Raw genomic sequence first — 27782 nt, 5'->3', positions numbered from 1 at the left:
GGAATGGGGAACAACAACCGAAACCTGCAGCCAGAAAAGAGACTGGACATGCACTTTAAATCAGCATATATAATGTAAGAGGCCATGCCCAAGTAGGCAGGTAACTTAAAGGCTACTGGTGCTAAGAATTCCTACAGCAACTCCCCCCTTTTGTTTAAATAAGAAAGTTCTAAACTTAATGCAAAGTTATATACTATAAGAACAAATATTAGATTTAAAAATTAGAATTACAACCAGCATAAACAATATCAATCAAGAAATATGTGATAAATGTTTCAGTAATTATCCTATCCTAACGAGTTTAAGTCTTGTATATAAATAACATGGCCAAGTCAGGAGAGGAAAGTAACTACAACTTTCTAGTCTTCAACCCCATCAAAGACACGAGAAAGGAGATAATATTACTTGAGTAAGCAGGAAGTGCAATCAAGCAACTTCCAAAATGTGCAACAAATGACAGACACCTGGCTACCTGGGCCATCACTCAACGTCTCATTTTCAGTGTTGGAGCAACCAACTTTGACTAAGGGCTAGAGTAACTGACCGACCATTTTCAGAGGCAGGAAAATTTTCAAAGCCATCTTATACTATCTTGGCAAGACTTGACAGTCTTTTCTCTTGTATCCTGCTTGTCCTGTCCAGACATCATGCATTTTGTTAATGGTCGAGGCATGGGCAGTTCCTTGTCCAAAGGCCAGTTTTGCCAAGAAGAAAACACGCTCCAAGTGGAGTGTCTTCACATTCTTTTGTGAATAGATCAGTGGTGCCAGGAGCAATCATGTCTCACTTCAAAAGAACCCCAGGTTATTTAAATGCCATATTCTACAGTTCTTTGAACTAAAGATTGCCTATCTATGCAGAATGAAATCTCTATATATCTGAAGAACCTGATTAGTCTAACTATAAGTATAACAAACGTGGATGGGTATTGACCTATGAATCTTAATAAAGGTTAAAACTTCATAATAGAATATTAAACAAACTTTAAACAACTGTGCAACAAATGAGGACAATGATTTTAAAATGTAAATAGATCAGAGGTAGAAATGTATATTGCAATATGATTAATATATCCTAAAACTGTATCATTATACAAAATGTCTTAAGCAGAAGTAGAAGCATGCATGCATACAATATGACAAAATAACTATGCCTAAGTATACAAATACTGTAGATAAAAATAAGAACATATTCAATATAATTTAAGCTTGTATCAATATACAAGAATCTATACCAATGTAAATTGCCTATAAATAATAGCTCACAAGTATTCACTCCATTACTCACTATTATTATTATTGTGAGTAAGCTCACACTAATCTATTATCCTATCCAATTTCTTCTTTTTTTTCAAAGAGATCCCTGAGCTTACATAATTTTCTCCCCAACCCCCAACCTTATAACGATTATAATCAATCCCTAAATAATATACCTAACCCTGAGAACAAACTTTGTTGGGAGTGGTGACGTCGTCTTCTAGAATTACTTCCAGCTGTATGAGGGCAATATTCCTTCTATGGGATCCTGTGAAAGTAAAATGATGTTTAAGTTCCAAGATTACTGTCTAGTATAATTGCAAATAGTCTCTTAGTATTTGGTAGGGTTTTTCTGAAGTTTCTAGTTGGAGTTCTGGCCAGAACATTGTAAAAAGGTGCACCATTTCAGCTAACAAAGGTGGAACCATCTTGATCAGCTGGTACCCAAAACAGGTCTTTTAGTAATGCTATCAGCATCATAATGTCATATCAGCCAGGTGAAGTTGTTGTTGTGGGGCCCCATCTTCTTCCTGGAAACTTCAAATATTACTGCAGCAAAATTCATTGTTCATTGTGGAAAACTTAAACATTATTTATATAGACATATACAGACATATATATTCAATGAAAGGTATGATTGAGACAAAAATAGGTATGAAGAAAAGTAAAATGTTTTCTAAATTCTTTTTTCTTTCTGTCCCATACCAAACGGCTCTTGACATGAGACAGAAACTCTGAAATTTTCTCTTAACAACATGCTTGGATTTAGAGAGGGACAGAGCCATTGTCCAACACCAAAGCCAGCTCTATATATTCATACACACACATGTATGTATATATATATATACATACATATATATATATATATGTTTTAATCACCTGCCCTTATAAGTCATATTCCTTTTTCTTAATGATTCATATTGGATAGTTATTTTTCCTCTGTCAGCATCCAGACATCAGGGTCTCTTGAATTTTTGAAGATGTGTATTTTCCTGTAAAGACAAGAGCAGAACCCTGCCCCAACACTATACGGTTTCCTTACCACCTGTATGATTGTCACCATTGTGGATTAGCTGTCATTTCTCTTTCTTAAGAGATTTCTCTTTTTCAGTGAATCTTTATTAGTTTTAATGGTATCCATAGTTTTTCTTCTCCTGTGGAAACAAGAGCAAAATGCTTTCCCCTACTCTCCCAGTCTAGGTTTACAGCTATATTCTTCCTGCCCAACTTGTTGGATATGTAAATGAGAAAGGGCAAGGAAGGTAAAACAATTACAGTTTGGTGCAGAAGAATAGAAGGCAGTGACATTAGCATAGGATATTTTCTCTTGCATTTGCATTATGGAGTATGTTCTTGTATATTTGTTCCCTTCAGGGTGGACGTGAAAATTGTTATCCTGAATTACAGCAACTGGCATACAATTTTTAGTTTGTAGATTTTGACATTCCAAACAGACTTTCCAATGTCTTCAAAAACTCCTAGATACAGGAAAGAAGGGGAAGGGAAGGAAGGGGAGAGAAGGGGAGGGGAGGGGAGGGAAGGGAAGGGAAGAGAGAAAGAAGAAGGAAAAAGAAAGAGAGAGAGAGGGGGGGGAGGGAAAAGTTAATTTCAGGCATCTTATGCATTCTTAAATAATTATTACTTAAAAATTTTGTAAATTGGGAGAGTGGAGGTCACAGGAGAAGGTAGAAGGGGAGAGGGGAAGAAGGAAGGTGAATGAATAAAAATGCATAGCTCAATAAAAACAAAAAAATTCTGTGTCAAAGTTGGATGGCAAGGAAATGGGAGAGTGTAGATCTTAGAAGAATTGGAGGACATGGATATGAGCAACACAAATTGTTTACAAATTAAAGCTCAGTGAAATGCTTACATTTATCAGTGTCGCTAAGAAAGAGAACTGCTGTCGCACGTACCAGAAAGTACCAATCTAAGGGTCATCCAGATCATTTTAACACTCAGTTAAGTTGTTAGAAAGACAGCAAATTTGGAAAGGATAATGTATTGGCAGTCATATTTTGTTACTGCAAAAGGACACAAATTAAATAATACTTGTCAGGGGTGTATGGTCTCAGGATAAGGCCAAGAGCACCCAGGCACAGGCTCTCAGTTGCTTGATACTCATGGAGTCGGTCCGACAGGACTTACTCTTAACAATGATTTGTGGCAATATTCAAACCTAGACATATCTTCAAAGAAGGCATCTTAATTAAGAAAATATCTATAAACTTGGCCTGTCAACAAGTCTGTGGGGTACTGTTTTCATTAACTATTGATGTTGAAAAGCCTAAAAAGCCCAGCCCATGGTGGTGGGTGGTGCTAGATTGTGTAAGAAAGAAGACTGAGCATACATACTATGGGGAGCGACCCAGTAAGCAGCACCCTTTATGGTCTCTGCTTCAGCTCCTGCATGGAGTTCCTGCCTTGGAGATCCAAGTTTCCCTCAGTGATGGTGTTTCACCTGAGAGTCATACGCTGAACTAAACTCTCTCCTCCCCAGGTTGCTTTTGGTCACAACATCAGTAACTCTTAGCTAGGACAGAAATCGCACAAGCCTAAAAGGCGGCTTCATTCAAATTGCTAGTCACATTTCTTTATCTCCCTTAAAGGTTTTGAAACAGGGCATTTCCTTCAGTAATGCCTCCTTTATGAAGATGGCAGAGCATAAACTATTCCAGTCAGTACACAAGCCTGGCAAATAAACATCCACCTATGTGGGTCTTCATTACCTACTTACATTTTATTGTTCAAAACAACAACAAGAAAACATGCTTCTCACATGCCCCCCTTTAGATATTGGGGTTTTGAATCTGAACTTTACAGATTATCGCATGAGAACAGTGAAGATAAAGGAAAACACTTCACCCTTTGTGTTCCAGATAATGGCCTAATTTAAAAAAAAAAGCTTTCCTTGTGTGGCTTATATAATCCTCAGAGATGTCCCTTTGCTGACCTATGTCAAGGCCAGGCACATTCCTCCAAATTTCCCCACATACAATTGAATAGCTGAACTTCTAAGCCACTGATCAAGCAGAACAACCTCCCTCTCTTTTTCTCCAAACTCCGAACCATAGCACCTCCTCATAAGGCTCTAACCTAAACCTCTCCAGAGAACAGTCGGTCACATGGTAACTAATGCTCATTCTGACCCACTATTCAATCTTCCTACTGCTTTATCATGTACACCCAACTCTTTCTGACTTAGTTATTTACACTGTACACCATTAGCCAAAGTATTCTCCCTCTTTATTCCAGTAGTCCCTCCCTTGTTATGTACAATAATCCCTCTCTTCTCTTTATAATAATCACTATGATTAAAATCTCAATTTACTATCTTGATCTGTTTTTAATTTGATAGATCCTGTTGAATGCTGAGCTTATATAGACTGTGCAATATACTTATATTAATGAAATTAGGTTAAAATTCACAAGAAAGAAAATTTTTATACATGTAGGCTTTCATAAAGGCTAAACAAATACACATGGAAGCCCAGCTAATTGATAATTGATCTCTGTGAATAAGAGCATATTTTTTATATATAAGAATTACTGGGAAACCCAAACTCTAATTACGCTTGCCAGTCTTAGCAGTATTTGACATCCTAGTCTCCTATGGATGGCCTGCCTCAGATTCAGCTCAATTGACAGTATTTGTCTAACATGTACATGCCTCTAAGTTAGCTCCAAAAGTCACGGTAAGATAAATAGTATAGAAGTTTACAGAAGGCATTTCTTAAATGAAGATGTTAGAGTTCTAATGGCTTATACAGTCTTAGATGTAGTGAAATAGAGAGATTAATAACAATTGGAGCATGTTTTGCAAAGAATCAACTTGAGCCTGGCAGTGGTGGCACATACTTTAATCCCAGCACTTGGAAGGCTGAGGCAGGTGAATCTTTGTGAGTTTGAGGCTAGTCTGGTCTACAGAGCAAGTTCCAGGACAGATTCCAAAGTTACACAGAAAATCCTGTCTCAAAAAAAAAAAACAAACAACAAAAAAAGAATTAACTTTTAATTTATATAATGTACAACCTACCAAGATACAGATTCATAATGTCTGTGTTTTAAGTTGGGAATTTGTTTATTTAATGTTCGGCAACTATAGAATGTTTTCAGTCATGAACACAGGCTGACAACTGGTTAGTAAATCACGTTATGTTTTTATAGAGTCTAATTTTGATAACTATGGTTCAGGATGAATCAATTTCATATTGAAACACAGACAGGTTGAGTACTTTGTCACAAATGACCTAAGAAAAAGTGGAATAGGGATTCAAATTCAAGTCTGTCAAAGGTCATATTTTTATTCACCCTGCTGTAGCAGACCCTTTCTATAGCCAAAAAGTCATTACCAGGGTATAATATTTGGAGCTCATGAAGAAAAGCTTTTGGATATACCTCATAAATACAGACAATATATTGTGTTTGAGAGGGCATAATGAGTAAACATTATACACATTAATAAATAATAGCAGTATGACATCATTTTAAAGCATAAAAAGAAAGTGCAGAAAGAACTTTGGGATGACTTTCATACATTTTTAATGAAGAAAAAAAAACTATGAAGACAACAATTGGACCACTTTTGCCTAAATCACCACATTTAGCCCTGAAACTTTTCAGTTTAGTAGTTTATGTCCACACAGTTATGTGACCTTCCATTATTCCATCCTTGACTGTATTTTGTGACTATCTCTTATGGATTTCAGTATGGATGAAGTTAAAAAACTAGGATACCATCACACATGGAGGAAAGAACCCTCCTACCTGTTTCTGTCATTTTGTATGCCAGCCCTTGGGAGCTAACATGTAACCTCTCTGACTTGGAGACTTGAGACTGCACACAGTATCATGTGCAGAGATTTCATTCCTCTTTTTGGAGAGTTAATAATAGTCAAAGCATGAAACCCCGAGCTTCCTTAACTGACATACCTATATGCCAGGAAATAATACTGGTAATATCAGGCAATTATCCTACACATTCAGAGGAACAATGAGGAAACAATGATGACCATATTTCTTTGTTATTTGTCACCCTCAGTCTCCAGGTGCAGCATTAATCATGGGCCAGATGTGATCAGCAGGACTGGAATCTAGAAAGCTGTCACAGAGATCGAGAGCATTCAAGACAGGTGAACTTGAATCCTCTCACTGACTTTAATCAGATCGTTCTACTCCTTAAAGCCACCATTCCCTCATTTGTAACTCCAAATAATCACAGTATGGTCATAATAAATAACAGTATTGTCTGTACAAAGTATATTCTGTACACAGAAGCACTGTTCTTTGTTTTGTGCCAGTAGCTGCCGCTTTTAAACTGTTCAAATGTTGAAGACTTGAATGAGAAGATTTTCTTCACTGCTTGACGAATGAGTTTACCTGAGACGGGGATATAGCAGTCCTAGGTCTTCACAAGCAAAGGAAACTTTAGTTATGCATGAGGCATAATTAGTATCCTCTCACTAAACCATGCGATGTACAAAGCCTCATAGATCAGACTTACATTGCAATGGCAGCCCTGATAAAATATATAGCTAACCGTATCTCTACCAAGACTCCTGATCTCTTTGTGCTCACTGTTTTCACCCAGGCAATGGCAGAATTTGTTTTAGATGGTCACATGATTCTTCTCAATTCAATGTTAGTAAGATTGACCCTTCAAAAAGTGTGAAACACATAAGTCATTTATTAAATTTTAATCTAACTACCAATTTGATACATATCCATTAAGGACTGAGCCCTGTCCTAAGCAGTGAAGAGGTGTAGGTTCCACAGTCAAATAGAAAGTAGCTCTGCATGATGGTGCACGTCTTTAGTCATGGTATTTAAAACTCAAGAAACAGAAACAGGCAGATCTCTGTGAATTACAGGCCAACCTGGTCTACAGAGGAAGTTCCAGGCCAGCTAAGACACAAAGTGAGATCTTTTCTCAAAAATAAAAATTAAATACAATGAAGAGTAGAAAAGAAACATCCTCACTTTCAAGAATTTTGGTTTGATGCAGAGAACAAAATGATTAACTAAGCATGAACTGTGGTGGTAGCAAGTGAACACTTGAGGGGAAACTGCCATCAGGAAGCAATGTGCAAAAGATCAGTCACTGCAGTCCGTTAACCAACTTCCTTTTCACAGACCTGACACAGCAAGGAAAAAATGCACATTTCTTTCCTGAGCAACTGAACTAGAAACAGCTTCTCTTCTGGTTAGAAGTATATAGAAAACTGACAAATTAGGTGACAGCAAGAAAGGTTCCTCTTCAGAAAAAAGAGACCTTATCAGTAAAAGGAAAGGGATGGTGGAAGATACAGAACCTTGCATGTTCACCAGGGGTTGCATGCTCAGCATCCATCACAGTGATTCGGTTACTTATGTATTGTACTGTTATCATTTTTTTTTGTGTGTCAACTGAGAAGTAAAGGCTCAATAAAGGTTATATAAAGAGATAAGTAGTATACACCGGTAATCCCAGCACTCCAGAGGCTTGAGACAGGAAGGTTGCCAGTGTAAGTCTAGTGTGAGCTATATATCAAGATCATATGATGCAGCTATCCACCCCTGGAGTACAGCTAAAGGAGTCAATGTCAGATTGTAAAAGATACCAACACACCTCTGTTTGCTGTAGTTATTCTTAATAATTGAGTTGTGAAGTCACCTTAGGCACCATAACTATGCTCGTAGATAAAGAAAACATGGGATGGAGGTCAGTGAGATGACTCAGTGGGTAAAGGGGTCTAACTGCCAAATCTGACGACCCCAGGATTCACATGGTAGGAGGAAATTGACTGCCACTAGCAGTACTCTGACCTTCACACAGTATCCATACACACAATAAATAAAATGTGAAAACAAGGAGCTGAAAAGAGAGAGAGGGATGGAGAGAGGGGAGAGAGAGAGACAGAGAGAAAGAGAGAGAGAGAGAGAGAGAGAGAGAGAGAGAGAGAGTGAGAAGAGAAGATGAAGGAAAGGGGAAATGAAAGAAGGGGGAAAAGTAGCATGTGTACCTAATAAAGTATTATTTAGACATAAAGAATAAAATTATTATGTGAATGGAATAAAATATCATAATGTTAATCAAAATAGGCAAGACTCACAGGGAAATATTACTTGTTTTCTCTCATATACAGAATCTGAATGGTTTTTAAACACATGAAGTAGAAGGGAAATGTTTAGAAAGAGGAGCGGTCAGTAATAGGTGGGAGGAAATAAAAGCAGGCAATTGGGAGGAAAAATATGATCAAACTGTGTTCTGTGTGTGTATTATAAAAGTAATGCCAACTATTAGAATTATAATACACTAATAAAATATTCAATAATATTCTTTAGAAGTTCTCTATCATTGTATAATATAAATTGCACAATGCAATATTCATACACTATTATTTCCTTCTAGTGGCCCAATCTCCCAAATATTTTTAGAAGAGATTAGTTTACTGAAGATCTGAAATAGAGTCTGTGCTCAATTCCTACTAAGCTTCAGATAAGTGCCCTGTCCAGGGTATTAAAGGGGAGGAAACATAAGATCACGTAACCGTCTAAGAAATTTGAAGCTCTCAGTGTGGTTTCCACATCTAACCACTCATGCAGAGATCGTGCTGCACTCTACTTACAAACAATGCCGTCGAACTCACTGTGGAAGTGTGCACTTGGTGCTCAGGGTTAAGCATAAGGAAATATAAGCTTAATCCCAGTTTTACATAAAGAGAAAATCCTTCCACATTTTATTGGACAGAATAGGTTGAACTGGAGGGGAAAGGGGAAAGAAAAAAGATCAAAACAGGGCAAGGATGAAGAACGGGGCTTATCTCAGCTTAATTATAAAATAGGTGAAAGACAATGCCTATAGTAAACCTAGCAACACCTTGAAGTCTTTGGTTTTCATCAGAAGCGTTGGTTCTAACCTGTCATAATTGGAAAGATCTCTAATTTGTTAATAATTATATCATCTTAAGATAATGAGTTGGCTTGATTCTTCTGCTATACTTGTGCTTTTGGCACTCATTCTCATTTTTATTTTAAACGTGAAAGTCTTTATGGCTAAAGCATCCAAACTACAGCCTCCAGGACCCAAACCTTGGCCAATTATTGGAAATCTACACATCCTCAACCTGAAGAGGCCATATCAAACCATGCTAGAGGTAAGACAAAAAGGCATACATGATAATTCTCTTGGGGCGGTGTGTGTGTGTGTGTGTGTGTGTGTGTGTGTGTGTGTATGTGTGTGTGTGTGTGTTGTTACATCATATTCTGGACCTGAGATGCTTATTAACTTGCATGTGCTAACAACAGTTCATATATGTGTTTTGGGGTCACCAGATTTCAGAATTGGCAGAGCTGCTTAAAACTGTATATACACACTAAAATTTCTATGTGTGAGTGTTTGAGCGCGTGCGTGTGTGAGTGTGTGTGTGTGTGTGTGTGTGTGTGTATGTGTTTGTAAAAATTAGCCAATATGAGTCAAGGACTTAAGTGACAGTTATATTCTCAAGTATCTATGGCATGTAATCTTCACCTCAAATATTCTGGTCTACATTTTTTTTTCTTATATGACCTACTACAAAACAACTAAGTTTTGATTATTCGTGTATCTGCAGACTTCAGATTAACTACTCAAAACTCTACCATAAATAAGATGAAAATCTATACCAGTGGTCCAGCAGTTCAGATCTAGGTCTTCTCTCAGTCTGATGAATGAATTCAGCTTACTCTGTGTCCACAGTTCGGATCGAGGTCTCCATCAGTCTGATGAATGAGTTCAGCTCTTGTCCTTTGTGTTGCTGTCTTCCAGTTTACAGAGTTCATACAAGAACTGGTCTGATGACACCACTTGGAGCTGACAAATCATATAAAGTTTAAACTTTAAGTTCTAAAGTGTTTCTGAGTTGAGTTCTCAAAGAATTTGTAACATTTTAATTTTAAAATATTTTTTTCTTTTCTTTTTTTTAAATTTTGGTTTTTTTGAGATAGGGTTTCTTTGTATAGTTTTTGAACCTGTCCTGGAACTCACTCTGTAGACCAGGCTGGCCTCAAACTCACAGAGATCCACCTGCCTCTGCCTCCCGAGTGCTGGGATTAAAGGCATGTGCCACTACCACCCAGTGTAACATTAAAATCTTAAAAGACAAGGTATTGAAGAAGAAAAAAACTATAATATTACCTCAATCGATCAAAAAATAAAATAAAATTGCTTTAAATTTGCCTCATGCTTTTTATTTAATAAATAAACACATTTATCACACTCCCCTTAACCAACCTGGGGAAAAATAAAATGGCATTTTATCTCCATATTACAGATAAGTTTACTTCACAGAAATTATTTCCTAGAATCAATACTTAAAACAACTTTGTGGCCCCTTATCCTACAATTCAAAATCGAGTTAATTTCTCATAAGAATGAGATCGTCATTCAGCAAATTTCTTCATCTAATTAGGTGTTCCTCAACTTTATTTCCACACTACTCCTGTCCTTTGCTTATATATTAACCAGGCTAAATTCTTTGCAGCATGTTTTTTCATTTTCATTCTCATTTCCACAGATATGTCCTTGTTCTGAACTATTTCCACCCACAGAAGAGGGAGGTTTCAACTCTTTTCCATAATCTGGATCTTTTCTAAGTAAATCTATCCTTAAATTGTTTTTCTGAGATATGCTAATCTTCCCAATACAAAGCAGTTCTCAAACAAAACACTCTGTTCTCGAATTCCCATTTTAATTTCTACTTTGGAAAGAGTGATTTTAATTGTACTATTTTTAAAAAACTGTTAAATCGTCCTTTGATTTCTGTTACAATTCTAAATAAGTAAGTTTCACATAGAAAGGAGCATTCTGAGCCGTTTTAGTCTTCACCTAAGCTCAGGTTGGTAAAGACCACAGGCTCTCAACCAGTGTGCCACTGATTGTGTTGTTTTTGTGCGCACCACCACCTACTGTGTGACCTCATGAAGATACAATAACCTTTCTGCTCTATAGAGGTGATAACTACTTCAGGCAAAGGAGCTGAGATATAACGGAACTAAGAGTAAATCAGGATGTCATATATATTGGCTTCTGCTACCTTTCAATAAGAAAATGGAATATTTCTTTCAATAAAAAATGCTACCAGTAATGGAGAATTAACTTGGTCCTAACATCATAGCACGCTCTAAGAAACTGGATGTTCATGTGGAATATATTAGTATTGTACCAAAGAAATGTTTTGTTTTTCCAGAGTTGTGGCTGGGCATTTTCTGTTTTCAAATAAAAACATAATACGGATAGACAATAGTTCCATTCTGTAGTAAAAGACAAGTCTTACTCTCACATTTGAAGTAAATCGAGCCCAGGGATCACGAACTGAAGGCCACCAGTGTGGCTACGATGGCTGGAGGAGTAACTCCAGTAATGCAGGCCAGAGGTCATGATCGACTTCACTTTTGATTATACTGTGATGTTTCAATTCTTTCTCTACTTTTTTTCCACCAAAGCTCTCCAAGAAATATGGCCCCATTTACACCATTCATATGGGACCAAAGAAGGTGGTAGTGCTTTCTGGCTATGAGACGGTGAAAGATGCCCTTATTAATTATGGCAATCAATTTGGGGAGCGTTCTCGGGTGCCTATATTTGAAAGACTTTTTGATGGAAAAGGTAATGACCCCTAAACTTCAAATATCTCCCTTTGGTTAAAGTTGTTAAATATCAACTATGTTCTATTCATTTATTATTATCTCTTTACTTTGATAGTTTCATATGCTTTTGATTAATCTTTCTCCCTGGAAAAATAGTGAATTTGTTTGTAATTGTTCATTGACACCTAGCTTGATATAAGAATTAAAGAGAAGCTCAAAGCCGGGCGGTGGTGGCGCACGCCTTTAATCCCAGCACTCGGGAGGCAGAGGCAGGCGGATTTCTGTGAGTTCGAGACCAGCCTGGTCTACAAGAGCTAGTTCCAGGACAGGCTCCAAAGCCACAGAGAAACCCTGTCTCGAAAAACAAAAAACAAAAACAAAAAAAAAAAAAAAAAAAAAAAAAAAAAAAAATAAAGAGAAGCTCAAAAATTGTATACTGAATTCAGCAACAAAAATTACAAAATGTTTTCCCAACCCAGAAGTCCTTGCTGTACTACTAGAAAAAGAAAATACCTTTTTACAGGGGAACAATGTGCTTCACAGTCCACCACTATAAAACCAGCAAGGAATGCCTTTTACATACTGCATCAGATATTCACACTGAAGCCTCTCAGGATGAAAAAGAAATTAGCTAGGACTCATGATACTGGCTTTGCTAATTGGAGTCACACAAAGAGAAACAAATTTACCATATATGTATGTATGCACGCTAGGTTAAGTTCTGCTCACCTAACCCTAGGTTCTTATCTTCCCAGCGGAGCTGAGAAACAGGGATCTTACCTCCCTGATCATTTCAGACAGGTCTCCAGATCTTTAGGAAAGACATTCTAGTCATACATCTAAAGAACGATGGCGTGGTTTTCAAAAAGATGTGTGTAAATTTCACAGAGAAGGGAAACTGCTTAGAATGTTTTCTACAGCAACTCTTCTAGGAAATGAAAAAAAAGGGAGACTTCCTAATCTTTGCGGGGAGACCTTGTTTGTTTTCTTTATTAACTTGTTGAGAAATGAAGCTGGGGTTTCAAAAGTGCTAGATAGCTACTATTAGACTATGCCATCAACCCATTCTTCCCTTATTTCTGGCAGGGAATATCAAAGCTTTCGTCTATAATTTTTATTTGTCCTTGACCACTAAATTTAACACTGTTGGAGGTAACACTAAAACACTCCTTTCTCTCTAAGGAATTGTCTTTTCACATGGTGAAAACTGGAAAACAATGAGAAGGTTCAGTCTGACCACGCTGAGGAACTTTGGCATGGGCAAGCAGATTATAGAGGGCACGATCATAGAGGAATGCCAGCACCTTGTACAGAATTTTGAATCTCACAAAGGTCTGTAGAGTAAATAAAACCATTTCGTGAGCAAGAAATCAACGAAAGGTACATTTAGTCATGTAGTTTGAAATAATTTAACTTGTAAAACAAATCTTAAGGACAGACAAGTGCCCAATGCTGTCTACTCAAATACTGTCCATGTCAAATGAGACATTCGTTCTCATTCTCTTCTGCTCCTTTCTCTCCTTCCTATGCCTCTTCCTCTCCCTGAGCTTCCTCCTTCCCTCTTTCCCTCCCTCTCTTTTCGATATTTTCATATAAATATATATATATATATATATATATATATATATGAATGAGTTGGAATTTACTTTTATATAAAATAAATTTTGAACTGTTTGAAAGTTATTTTGAAAATATGCCGTCCTTTTATTCTCAAATAATATATGATAATGCTCCTGTAATGCAGTATTTACTTACCAAGAAGTTAACTTTGACATAGTACATAGCACCCAGGGACACACAGTGGCATTTTCAAAGTTTTTGTCTCCTATATAAAGGAATTTAAAAACTGGCCCATGACAGCTAGTTCAAGAACAGATGAGAGGTGCTTTGGTCAGCAGAACAGATGAGTCTTCCATCTGAGCAGCTGCCAGGGGGTGGGTGATAGACCGAGGAGGCAGGAGAATCATGCTTGTTAAGGGAGAAGTCAGAAAGCAGGCTGACTCAGCAGTAAATGGCTGGAGCCACTACCGGCAAGGCTGAGATTTCCAAGTCATCCTTATGTGTATCATATGTCCTTTTTATCGTTGTGCTTTACCTGACCTTCCTTAAACTTTCTCATCTCCAATGCAGGAAGGTGCCTTACTGCCAAGAAGATCCTTACCTTTGTCCAGACAAGGGAAGAATTCATTAGTAAAGGCTAGGTACCACAGAGCAGGGCACTTGACAAGATGATCACCAGCTACCAGCCATTAGGGGTGTGTCAGCAGGTGCCAAGCTAGACCCTGACGAATGCCTGGCAATTAGACATCTCTGGGTTCTGTTGCACTCTTTTTTCCTGATGTCCCCCCTCAAAGGCAGCCTACTGAAACTGGAAATTCTCTCTGAAGAAACCCTTTGCTCAAAGCAAACTAGGACTATCATTCTAATCTTCATTGGCCACTCTGTCTTGGAGTTGGCTGCAGAAATTTCCCTGACCTATGATATTAGAGCCAAAGACTCCCATTTTTGAAGGAGCTCTGCTCCATCTGTTGGAGGAAACACCAGGCAGAGGGAGGACAATCGGAGTCTGAGCAGCCGCCCTAGGTCCCATACTGAGTCTATTATGATTAGACTACACCCTTTGTGCCCCACCATGTTTTCATTTAACTCTTCATGGTTCATGGAAGCAGAGTGGAAAAAAGGCTACTTTACCCTCTGTTTCTATGTATCTATGATGGTAGTGGACTCTAACATTCTGAAACTGTAAGCCAAATTCAATGCCACACACACACAAACACACACACACACACACACACATCTTTGTTCATGGTGCCTTCACAGCAATTGAAAATTAACTAAAACCCATTAATCTCAGCACTAAAGAGGGAGAGGCAGGTGGTTTGCTATGAGTTCAAGGCCCGTCAGGCTATATAGAAAGTTCTGGGCGAGCAAGGCTACTTCGTGATATTTTCCCTCAAAAATAAATAGATGAATAATTATGCCAGTACAAAGTTGGCATGCTAGTAAGTGGCCAACCTGATTATGCCCTCCTCTTACCATGCCCTCAAAATATTATTCCTAAAATAAATAAGTAAATAGGTTTTTACCTACTGACACATACTTAATAACCTCATAAGCCAAGTAAGCTTTAGTGTATGTCTGTTGGAGATGTAACTGGGTAAGGAACCTTGGTCCCATGTATACTAAGCAAGCACGTGACCACTAAGCTGCAGATACAGCCTTCCTTTTACCTTTTATTTTGGAAATCGATCCCACTAGGCTGTCTGGGTAGCCTTGAACTCATTCTACAGCCTAGGAAGTCCTCAACATTAGCTCTTCCTACCTCAGTCTCCCCTGTAACACGGATACAGACCTGCGGAACCAAGTCTGATTTCACACTCTGTGTAGATTTCAGTGATGCAGAAAACATCAGAATGTAGTAGAATTTCTAGCCCAAATTTCAGTGTGGCCTACTATAGTGAGTGATGTTTTCCCATATATTGTGCAATAACAACTCTCTCTCCACACACTGCACTACAAAGCTTCACACACACACACACACACACACACACACACACACACGTTAAGTTGCCTGTGCCATATTATTGTTTCTTTAGCTGAGCTGAATGCCAGTCTTCTTTCACATTTCCACTTCATTTCGTTTGTGGCCATCTGAGCATTTGTGGCTACTTCTGGGCATGAGCCAGAGCTATACATTTCACATCCCTGAAGGACACAATCACAGCTAATCCTTCTCCGAAACTCTTCACTGGAAAGCCTGCCCCAGGCAGTCTGGAAGTGACTTAGCACTGCGTATGTGGCTATTCCTGACCTGCTCAATGAATTGCCTTCTAGGAAAACCCTTTGAGATCAAAAGAGTACTGAATGCTTCGGTTGCTAATGTCATTGTGTCCGTGTTGTTTGGGAAACGGTTTGACTACCAAGACCCCCAGTTCCTAAGACTCCTAACCTTAATTGGTGAAAATGTGAAGCTCCTTGGAAGCCCAAGAATTGTGGTAAGGTTTTTCTTTTTTTTTTATTTCCTTTTGTGATTTAGATCCTATAAGGTTTACTTGACTATTCAAGAGACTGTACAAAGGATGCTAATGTCTTCTAAGTATAATGGTATGGCAAACATGCTTGTTTAACCTACTCTATGGTTCTCTCACTGCAAAGCACTGCAATAAATACCTTGATGCATGGATTGTGAGAAACACTAATGTATGGCTTTGGTCTGTCTTATAATTGTAGCCATCTGTCATTTACCTACACCAACAACCATTCACGGGATATGAACTAAGCATCAATTAAATAAAAAGTGTAAGCATAGGGACCTTGGGGGAGGGTTGAAGGAGGGAGGGGAGAGGCAGGGAGGGGAGCAGAAAAAAATGTAGAGCTCAATAAGACCAATTAAAAAAGTGAAGTGTATAGTAGAATTCAGTTAGGAAAGGGGGTTTTAACAAAAGAACTAAAAGCATATTAAAGAGAAAGAAAATGCTCAACTAAACACTATCTCAATCTTTGTTAATCTATACACATGGTCACAGTGGCTCAGCAACCTGATTCTTTTATCATTGTAAGTTCCATCTACTGGGAGCTGGAAAAATGGCTACTCAGGTAATAACACGGGCTGCTATTTCAAAGGATCCTAGTTCCATTCTCAGAATCCATAAGATGGGTCACGGCCAACTGAAAATCCATTTTCATGGGATCAAATGTCCTCTTCTGATCTTTGTGGGCACTGGGCATGCAAGTGGTACACAGATATAAATGCAGATGAAAACCAGTACATGTGCTATATGTTTTTTCAAACTTATATCTTCCATCTTCCAGACCCAAGGAGGAAAAAAGAGGTTTGTAAAATTTTGAATAGTATCACTACAGGCAACCATATTATTTCACTTTGGAACAATTTAGGCTTTTACTATAAATGCAGATCACCTCTCAATACTGATGCTTAGGACGGGCACAGGCAGCTAACTCATACAACCTTAGATGAGGGATCTTTTGCCTCTTTGGATCATTAAGTCATCTGGGGAAGTCATGAACTTCTTTGAGAAGGTGCCTAAATATTAGATCATATCTAACTAAAAATAAGTATATTGAGAAATTTTGGCAAAAGGCAAAGATGTACCTGGAATGTCAAAGCTTGCACTGCTTATCAGTTGCAAAAAAAAATAGACAAGTATTGAATCTTTAAAATTAGCTTTATTCAGAGAACCATTGACATCCTAAAAAATATCTTTCTTACATCTCATCTCCAGCTGCAGATTAAATAGGGATAAGAGGAGATGGAGATTGCCTCTCTGGTCAAGATATCTAGCACATGTTGTTACCATCCCTTGCACTCTGCCTTCATTCTCTTGACATCTGAACCAAGAACTTCTTGAAATCTGTTGCTTTAGTTGGTGCCAACCGTGTACTCTTCCAGGGGCATCTGGACCGGAAGATGGTTAACTGAGAGCACACCAACCACTAACAATATGTGTGAGCTAAGTTAGTAATACCGTATACTTGATGAATCTTTTCTACAAATACAAAGGTGTCCCTTTCAAAGTCTTCTTGAAACATTTTATAGGGTTGGGGATGACTTTATAAAGCGGTACTTCTTGATGGGACCTACAGATAATGTCTGTTACAAACTGAAGTGTTTCTGTGATTCTACAGAAAACTTAAGTGAATTTACTGTGTAGTTTGGGATTAAGATGATTCAGTCATTTACCAGGACTCACAGAAGATTTTTTTAAAGAAGCACTGGGCTTCTTTCTATCAGCATAAAGCTGATATTATTGCTGTATACGGTATCACCTTTAATTATGTTACCCCATAGATACAATATGCAAAATACTGTGTGCGTAGATAGAGCTTATGAGCTGTTTCAGGAATTGCTGATGACTATTTAATTCTGACAAATGGAAAAGCATCATTATATAATCCTGTTTATCATTCTTAGCTGAGGCAAAAACTGAAACTGTTATTTGTACAATTTTTCAATAATCATATTTTCACTTGCATTGTCCCAACTAGCTTATACCCATACTTAAAGTATTTTTTAATTTTTTTAGCTTTTTAATATGTTTCCTGTTTTGGGATTTCTCCTAAGAAGCCACAAGAAGATCGAAAGGAACAGAGATGAATTATTTTCCTTCATAAGGATGACCTTCCTAGAACACCGTCATAATCTGGACAAAAATGATCCCAGAAGTCTCATTGACGCTTTTCTGCTCAGACAGCAGGAGGTAATGGTGCTTCTCTCAGAGGATTCTTTGGCCCAGATTTGTTATTAATTTAACTAATCACTTCTAGAAGCAAAACATTCATTCAGAAAAGATAGACGACTGAACTCAGATTAACAGTGTGTCATTTATAGACTGAAGATGTTATTTACTATGTTTTGCTTACATTTGCATATAATTATCTATTATATTAATTTTTTTAAAAGATTTGTTTATTTACTATGTATACAGTATTCCGCCTGCACATATGCCTGCAGGCCTGAAGAGGGCACCAGATCTCATTATAGATGGTTGTGAGCCACCATGTGGTTGCTGGGAATTGAACTCAGGACCTTTGGAAGAGCAGTCAGGTCTCTTAACCACTGAGCCTTCTCCCCAGTCCTATATTAGTCTTTTTTTTTTAATCTTGAAGTGCGTTTCATCTGTTAAATCTAAGAAAGATTACTTTTTACTTTGCTAAAAAATTTAAAAAGAAATATAAAAATTTTAAAAAGAAAAAAATTTAAGGAGAATTAATATGGTATTTCACAATACAATAATAAGATGTGGGGAGTGTGTTAATAACTCAATTGAATACTATCTTGTAACCTCCTAAACAAAAACAGCCTTTGCTATTTTCAGATTTATTTAGCGGTGTTAGCATCTGGCACTTACTCCACATCCTCCAGTTCTGTAAGACAGCTGCATAATAAAAGGAAAGTCCTCTAAGCTGAAGAGTGCTCTACCTGCTGTTTTTAATTTATGGTAATCTTTTACAATTACCCATTGTGAGATTATTACATGACTAAAGACGTATTTTAACATTTTAGGAAAATGATCCATCTGCTGACTATTTCAATGAAGAAAATTTGTTAGCCCTCGTTAGTAATTTGTTTGGAGCAGGAACAGAGACCACAGCCTCCACACTGCGCTGGGGAATTATACTCATGATGCGACACCCTGAGGTTCAGGGTAAGTCTCTAAGATTCAGAGCATTACCCCAGTGAAGGAAAACAAAAGTCTCTAGGAATCAAAAACACAGAATTCTACAGTCATACTGGATACCCGTAAATTGTAACCTTGACAATAGCTTACGTGGTTACTTTCCTTTGACAATAAGAAAGAGAGCTTTGGGGCTGGGGAGGTGGCTCAGCAATTAGTTGATCCTCTTGTAGAGGATCAGAGCTCTGTTCACAATTTTCACACCAGGGGAATCACAACTCTAGCTCCAAAGGCTCGTTCTTCTGTATTCCATGGACACCAGAACTCACGTTCACATGCCCACAAATACACACACACATACATAGAACTGAAAATCAAATAAATCTTTTGAAAGAAAGTAGGGTTTGCTCTTTACACACCCTGAGATGATCTGAAATCATGCTCATTTACAGAGCAGCCTTAGAAACAGAAGCAGAAAATCAGAAGGACGATGAAGAAAGCTCCCAAGTTGGGAGAACATTTGGGTTTGACTTTTATATGTAAAGAAAAAGTGTAAAAAAAAAAAATCACTTGAATCTATGTGCAGGCAGAACACTAACCTCTAATTGTTTTGTATCCAGAAAAGGTCCATGATGAGATCATCAAAGTTGTGGGCTCAGCTCAGCCTCGAATTGAGCACCGAACGCAAATGCCCTACACAGACGCTGTAGTTCATGAAATACAGAGAGTTGCAAACATACTGCCCACAAGCTTACCCCATGAGACAACCACAGATGTTATGTTTAAGAACTACTATATCCCAAAGGTAAGGGCTTACCCAGGCGAGAGGAGAGAGTATATCCCAGATGTTTACCATGGTAGAAGCACTGAGACTGAAGCTCAGGGACAGTCTTGGCCCACTTTTCTCCTTCTCTCCTGCTCCCTTTCCTTTTATTATCTCTTGCCTTGCCTCCCTCCTCATCATTCAAAATAAGATAGCTGAGTGTTTGAGTGTGTGTGTGTGCACGTGTGTGTATGCAACTGATGACAACAGTTAACACTTCATAAAACATTATTCTATTTTATGTTATAACTGAGAAAAAATGGGATTCAGAAGATATAGCCCTTTTCTGGGATGAAAGGTTGCTTCTTGAAGGAGCCAGGATGCCAGGTAAGGTGTCACTCTCAGGGTCCCGAGCTTTTTCGAGGCAGGCTCTTTCATTGGCACCTCCATTCTTCAATCCCATCCTCTCATGGAATCATGCCTATGGATTCCCAGGCTCCTTCTTCACCAAATCTTTGAGTTCCTATGGAAAATTGAAGACATGTATGTATAGCTTCCTAAAACTAGACTGAAGGTGAGCATGGCCAGAAGCTGTGAAACACACATGGCACCAATAGTTTTCCTCAATACCTAGTCTGAGCACTGCTGGTAGGCCCATGTCTGCATAAAGCCATGGTGCTACTGATCATGTGGAATTCTTATCCCTACGCTACTGCACCCCACTCTGGGAACACTCTCTAAACAAGACTGTGCTCACCTTTGGAGCTTTTCTTCTCAGCCTATGTTAGGTACACTATTGAGCTGAGTTAACCCAATAAAATTGAAACAGAAAAACTAATGCAAGCAACGTGACAGTGATCAGTTTCACACGACTATAATAAAAGACACGAGGCAGCTAACTTGTCAAGAGAAATGGTTCATTCGACTTAGAGCTTTGCCAGTTCACGTCAAAGATTAGACATTCCAGGCCCATCTAAGTTGAACTGGTAAAGACAGTAGGTTGCATTGAGAGAACTGTATGGAGAAGCCAGTGAACACACAAAGACTGACTGACTGGAGTCCCATAATCCCCTAGAAGGGAACATTGCCACTGCTATAAAAATAGACCAGTCCCATGGTCCTCATCTCCTAAAGTTCTACCATAGCCTTTGGAGCAAGTCACGAACACAGAACCTTGGGAAGAATCTCCCCACCTTCAAGCCACAGCAAAAGTGAAAACAGAGGAGCGGTATTAAATGTGATCCACAAGAAGCAGTAAGAGTGGTAGGATTTTAGTTTTAGCCTTCTACTGTGTTACAATCCATGTAAAATGCTGTTAGCAAGAGGACTTTGCAGATACAGGGATATCTAATTAATGTGTTATCCTACTAGGAGGTAGGCTCAGTCTTGGCACAGCTCAATCAGTTTTTTGGTAAAATAAATATAATTAACATGTTTGCTATGAGGCAGAGAAAGTAAATTTACATATAATCTAGATAATAGATATGTAGATAAATGACAGATAGATAGATAGATAGATAGATGAAAGATAGATAGATAATGATGGTATGCACATGTTTTAAAACAAAATACTCAATTGTCTACTTGAGTAAAAAAACACAAAGACTTTTTATTTGATAGGAGTTAACTGAAAGATTATATTCCAAATCATTATTAAAGATATGGCTATCAAAATAAAATAGTGAATATGTTCTTTAATTAATTTATTTATTTCCTGATGACTAAACTTGAATGTTGTGTACCCCAGGCAAGTATTCTTGTGCCTGAACTATGCCTCCTGCTCAGAGTTTTGTGTTTAATCATGACTTTACCATGTTTTGTTTGCTGTCTTTCTTAGAATGCCCTTTCCTATATAGTTAAAATCACCCCTTCATTTGTAGAAAGCTGTTTTATAACATGTGACACAACATGAAAGCAGAGAAGCTTATAATTTAAAATCTGTCCATATAATCTTTGATTTGGCATCCACTGTCATGGACTTTGAGGGATAAAAGAGCAAATCTTCACCAAGTCATCGAACCTTCCAGAAATTCTACCAGGTTCTTTCTCTTGTATTCTTTCATCTAAAGCTTAAAACGCCAGTGAGGACCACTGAACTTCCCCCACACAGACTTAGAAATGAATTCAATAATTCATGAAATTATTAAACATTAAAAAGCTGAGCGGGGAACCTGTTAAATATCATGCTGCTATCATATAACCAATACACACTAAAGGCTCATTTCCAGGTTCTGCTTTCAGTGAGGAGCTGAGGGAAACTTTGGTGACTAAAGGAAACATCACATTACTGACCTTAAAGCCTTCCCAGACGACCGCATTTCTTTCCAGAATACACCGTATCTAGAAATTGCAAGCCATGGTTGTAACACTTTGCAGAGGAGCTTCTTAGAAAGAAATGTCATCTTTTTCACTAACAACACCACCTTTTATTTCTAGGGCACCGAGGTCATCCCTTTGTTGACGTCAGTACTGCAGGATAAAACCCAGTGGGAAACACCAGACACTTTTAACCCCACTCATTTCCTCAGCTCCAAGGGGAGGTTTGTCAAGAAAGAAGCTTTCGTGCCCTTTTCAGTGGGTAAGGTGCCTCACTTGACACAGCTACTTTAACAAATAAGAGCTCTGTCACCTCAAGAGTATGCTCAGGTCTTGTGGTTTTCAGGCTGAAAAATTCCTTTCAGTTTTGCTTTTGCCCCATGATCAATATTGTATTCAGGCCTGGCTGCCTTTGCATACCCTGTGAAGTCTCTTTCGACCGTTAAGCAAGCAACAGCCATCCATGTTTAGGGTAAGTAACCTGTTCGGGAATTTCCCCTAGTTTAGTATGGAAATCAAAATTTTCTTTGTAGTACTGGGAAGATGGCTCAGCACTTAAAAGAAATTTTGCGAAGGACCCGAGTGTGGTTCTTTTTTCTTTTTTAAGATTTATTCATTTTATATATACCAATGCTCTATCTGCATGTACACCTGCACACCAGAAGGAGGCATCAGATTTCATGACAGGCTGTGAGTCACCGTGTGAGTACTAGGAATTGAACTCGGGATCTCTGAAAGAGCAGCTAGTGCTCTTAACCTTTGAGTCATCTCCCCAGTCCCCGAGTGTGGTCCTTAGCACCCACATTTGACAATGATAACTGGTTGGAACTCCAACTTCATGAGTCTCCTGTGCTTTTGGATTCTGCTGCCATATATGTACACATACCTACAGACAAACACACAGACATACATATAACTAAAAATAAATCTAAAAAACTGGAATGTATTGTGGGCCTCAATTAAAGAGAGTTAAGACAAACAAAATTACTTTTTGTTTGCTCAGGTTTTGTTGTTGTTGTTTGTTATGAGACAAGACCTCTCTATGGCCCTTGCCATCCTGGAACTCATTATGTATACCAGGCTGGCCTCAAACTCAGAGATCCTTTTGCCTCTGCCTCCAGAGTGCTGGAATGAAAGACATGCACCACCACACCCAACCCCATGCTACTTCTTAGTCATAGACACCAAGTAATATTCAAACTATCAGAAAAATATTAAATATAAATAAATTTTATGTGTCTATTATTAGTGTTAGCTATAAGCTCTCTGTCCTTATGTCCCTCTAGTTGTGGGGAAGGTACCCTTTCCTTCCGTTTCCATTTACGATTACATCTACATTGTCAAAGTCTTGTGCTGTGAAGGGCTTTTGTGATCTAAACGTCTTTAATTGTCTCTAGAGAGCAATCTCAGATTTACACGTAAAACAAGATTCTCTTGCTAGGGTTGGAACTTCTCATACTACGTGTTATCTTGTTGGGCTGTTCAGAATTTCCCATTAAATTCAATAAAGCTTAAATAGAAGGTCATAGCTAGCATCCCAAGGTCTTTGCTTCTCATCCTGTTAAACACCATTCAGTTACGTCCTTATTTCTTAGGAGATGGAAAAAGCTAACCCCAAACTTTCATTAGCTGACCCTTTCACAGCCCTCTCCAAGGCTTGTGACACTGTGTTATAATTATCATTGACCTGTTGGGTCACCTGTTACACAGGCAAGACCATGAGAACAATAGCAGTACCAAAGCCAAGTCCAATAATACCCATGTCTTGTTGACATTAAACCTGCTTATCACTGAGTGGTTCGCTATTTTATGGACGAAACTAAACAGAAAAGAAATACCATGACTTTGAACCCCATAAAAACTTGGCCTTATTACTATGCCCAATAAGAAAATGCATAGTTATATGTAGAGTTAGTCTGTTCTGTGTAGCTCTCAAATAACCAAAAAGTTAACATAAGATCTTTTCCCTCTGTTGTAAAATAGAAGTCTTCTATGATTTTGGACATTTGTGATTTATGTTTAAAAAAATAAAAACTAAAACAGAGCTCTACAGCTGTATTAATTACAAAATTTACTGGCCATAATGTGAGCAGCACATTAAAGCCCTCCTGGGAGTAGGTAAACAGACCTGCTGCATCTTCAGAAGGACTGAAAGTAGAATATACATTAAAAATGCGGCATTTCATTCAAATGAGTTGCCTTCAATCTACAATACAAATTCAAAACTCATTCTATTTAATATAAAAATAAGATCATTCTTCACAGAGTACAATCTAGGAAATATAGATAACGACCAAGAGCTTATTATTTTAATAAACGTCTACCAGGAAAGTTTCCTTTCTCAATTTAATTAACTATCCCAAACAATGTAGATTTCAGAATTATACCAGTTGGATCTCTCTTACGAAATGCTTCTACAGATTAATGACCTTTTCAAGATCTTAGTGACCTAGTTCCTGCTCCTTATGCTCTTCCATATAATTTCCCTGGTGTCCCATTTATAGTGAGAGTCAAATCTCACCCAGCCAATGGCACAAGGACCTCATCCTCACCTTCCCTCATTGCCAGCTGGTGAATTTCTCATCCTTTCTTTAAAAGCTTACTTATAAAACTCTCAATCAAAGAATGAGCCTTCCCTGGCTTACTGGGTATCTTTCCACATGTCTCCTTGTGACACTGCTTATTTATCTGTAGGTCATCTACTACACCATAGTTCTCTTGAGAACAATAGCAGACGCTTAGCCAAGTTCAGTAGCTGTTGTGTTGACATTAAACGTGAGTTTGTGGACGAAATGGCTAGCTTTTACTTAGAAGACATATGTGCTTGCTTTTACACATGATCTAGTGTCACACATGACTTTGTCAAAAAGTATTTGCAAATTAAAATGTTGTTATTGTTATTTTTTCCTATTACTGTGATAAACAACATGTCCATGAAAACAACTTCGAAAGGAAAGGCTTATACTTCTGGCTCATGCTCAGCCAAAGTTTTTTATACTTCCAATACCAACTTGCCTAGGGAGGAAGCCATCCACAGTGTGCTGGGCTTTCCTATATCTATGATAAGTCAAGATAACCTCTCAGGCCAATCTCATCTGGGTAATTCCTCAGTTGAGGCTGTATCATTTAAAGCTGCCATTGGATTTATTTTTTTGTTATTTCCAGGTCTTGGTTTGAAACAAAACCAATAAAGCTCAGCAGAGGTTGATGACTGATCCACTCATTCCAAACTAGAGGAGAATGAGTGATCTGGTCTTGTCTTTGTCCAGGATTGTTCAGGGTTTTGTGCTGATGTCTTTATTTTTATCTTTTTTTGTTTGTTTGTTTTTTGTTTGTTCGTTCATTTGGGGTGTTTTGTTTTGTTTTGTTTTGTTTGTCAAGACAGGGTTTCACTGTAGCTATGGAGCCTGTCCTGGAACTATCTCTTGTAGACCAGGCTGGCCTCGAACTCACTGAGATCCACCTGCCTCTGCCTCCCAAGTGCTGGAATTAAAGGCATGTGCCACCACTGCCCAGCCTGTGCTGGTGTCTTATAACCTCCTGTGTTGTCTGTGTCTCCAGGTCGTCGGATGTGTGCTGGAGAACCACTGGCAAAAATGGAACTTTTCCTTTTCTTTGCCAGTCTCATGCAGAAGTTTACCTTCCAACCACCCCCTGGAGTCTCCCATTTGGACCTGGACTTAACCCCAGACACTGCTTTTACCATCCAACCAAAGCCTCATAAGATATGTGCTCTGCTCCGAGCCTAAGCTCTTTGAGTTTACTGAAGCCCTAGTTCTTGCTGTGACCTGTGGTCCTCTGTACAAAAGCTTTCCTTCCCTTCATTACAGCTATGGTATTTGGCCAAATCCTTCATGATTTTTGCAGATAGCCGCCTTTTCACAGAGGGCTGTCTTTTCAAGTCAGAATGAGTTTCTCAGCTAACTATTATAGAAGAAAGCTCACTACCAAACATGAAACAGATATGGGCTTCTTAGCCGTGAGATATCTAAGAATCACCAATCAAGAGTCATAATTGGGGACACTATTATCCATGAATATCATCACAACTGCGGTAGAGAAAACTCAACTTATTAATGCACACATTAAATACAAGGCATTGTTTTCATTCTGAGAATAAACATGGTGGCTAATAACAGATAATTGGTTGTGAGTATAGCCAGTTTGCAGAGATCAGAAAGTATTAGCTAATCAGGGTTCTACTAGATGGGTACACAGGGGTGGGAAGACAATAAAGGCACTTGCCGTGTAAGCCTGGTATAGCACCCTAAGATTGATCCCCAAGAACTCATGTAAAGGTAGAAAGAGTGAACCGACTCCACAAAAGTTGTTCTATGACTTGCACACGTGTGCCATGGCATGTGTGCTTACACCTGTACATCATGCATACTCACACACATGTACAATCACTGATGATTCTACTTGTTCTGAAAAGGAAAGTCATCATCTGTGCTCTGACGTACCCAGAATGCCTGTGCTTAGCGCTCTAAAGTCCCAATGGAATCATAAGCAAGGGACCCTGGCAGCAGAACAAAGAAAACCATGTGGCTCCCTAGACACAAAAACAACTCCAGCTTTTATGAAGCCAACGTACCCTCCCACCATCAACAATGTGCTTCTCCCCTGCTCCTATCTGATTCGTATCTAAGGGAGAACTGCACTAGACAAAGAAAACTTTATTTAAGGTATTGTAATTGGCTAGAACCTGGTCAGAACCCAGCTGTGCAGAAGAGCAGAGCAGAAAGGCTTTCAACAGTAGGGTGTGCCGTGGAAAAGTACTGGAGGCTGGGAAGGAGTCTGGCCTATGGGCTGTGTCCGGCTCACTAAATTACTCCTGCGTTTTCAAATACTTCTATGGCTGACATTCTACAGTTGCTACTCAGTGCCCATTTGACGTTTTCTTTTTATCCACCGCTATTGAGAAAACCCATAAAAACCACGCTTTGCATGGTAAGCAAACATTCTTCCACTGAACTAAGGCTCCGGCCTTTGAGCCTCATTTGAAAAGCTGCTACTTCCCACAGAGACTAGGAGTTCGAATGTCCTAGCTTCCTTAAGAATTCATCTCAAGGAAAGCTCTTAGGTCATTAAGACATACAGTCCACATCTGTGAAACTGACAAAAGATCTTTTCAAAAGACTTGGATTTCAAAGGGAAAGGATTATGGGGAACATTTCTCAAGCCTCAAAGTTTTGTTCCCTGTACATTGGGAAGAAAATTTTCTACAGGTCAGTAAGGCCAGAGAAAGCTAGGCCATCTAGGCATCCTCAGGACATCATTATCCTCAAGGCCTTTTGATGGGAGGACCTCAGGTGCCCTGACTTGCCTGAGAGCTAATGGAAACAAAGAAATGGAACTTACTCTGATGCTTGAACACACACACACACACACACACACACACACAAATACACACACACACACAAACACACAAGTGCACTTTCTTGCTTGCCCTTAGTTTATTACTGGGGTTCACTAGTATTTTAGTCAGTTCTGAATCCATAATCAAAACTAGCTGGTGGGTGTGTTTCTCTTACCTGGGGAGCAGTGAAAATGCCTTGCATCAGAGATCAGGAGACCCAAGTTTTAACCAAGTAACAAGGTTGTCAGCTATTGTTCTGACATCATGACTACACACTGGTGAAGCACACGTCTGCCACCAGAAGCGGGGGGGGGGGGGGAGTGGTGGTGGGAGAATAGCGTTTAGTGATA

At 38.6% G+C, this 27782-nt stretch overlaps 1 protein-coding gene across 1 annotated transcript; it reads left to right on the top strand.

Annotated features, from left to right (window-relative positions):
- Positions 1–9205: 9205 nt before the first annotated feature.
- LOC119822306 (cytochrome P450 2K6-like) lies at positions 9206–25822 on the top strand. Its single transcript, XM_038341376.2, has 9 exons — positions 9206–9388; positions 11715–11877; positions 13041–13190; positions 15693–15853; positions 17903–18076; positions 18883–19024; positions 19615–19799; positions 22194–22335; positions 25635–25822. The coding sequence occupies exons 1-9, from the start codon at positions 9206–9208 to the stop codon at positions 25820–25822; spliced, it is 1488 nt and encodes a 495-aa protein (XP_038197304.2).
- Positions 25823–27782: the final 1960 nt, after the last annotated feature.

This window comes from Arvicola amphibius, chromosome 9, assembly GCF_903992535.2.
Source record: "Arvicola amphibius chromosome 9, mArvAmp1.2, whole genome shotgun sequence".
NCBI classification, from domain to species: Eukaryota; Metazoa; Chordata; class Mammalia; order Rodentia; family Cricetidae; genus Arvicola; species Arvicola amphibius.
This window is presented reverse-complemented; position numbering and strand designations above follow the sequence as displayed.

What these genes read in the sequence shown, in the direction of transcription:
- LOC119822306 (XM_038341376.2), top strand. Translation starts at nt 9,206, where the DNA reads ATGAGTTGGCTTGATTCTTCTGCTATACTTGTGCTTTTGGCACTCATT. An exon ending in CATATCAAACCATGCTAGAG is followed by an intron (nt 9,389 to 11,714) that starts GTAAGACAAAAA and finishes TTTCCACCAAAG; the next exon opens with CTCTCCAAGAAATATGGCCC. An exon ending in AAGACTTTTTGATGGAAAAG is followed by an intron (nt 11,878 to 13,040) that starts GTAATGACCCCT and finishes TTTCTCTCTAAG; the next exon opens with GAATTGTCTTTTCACATGGT.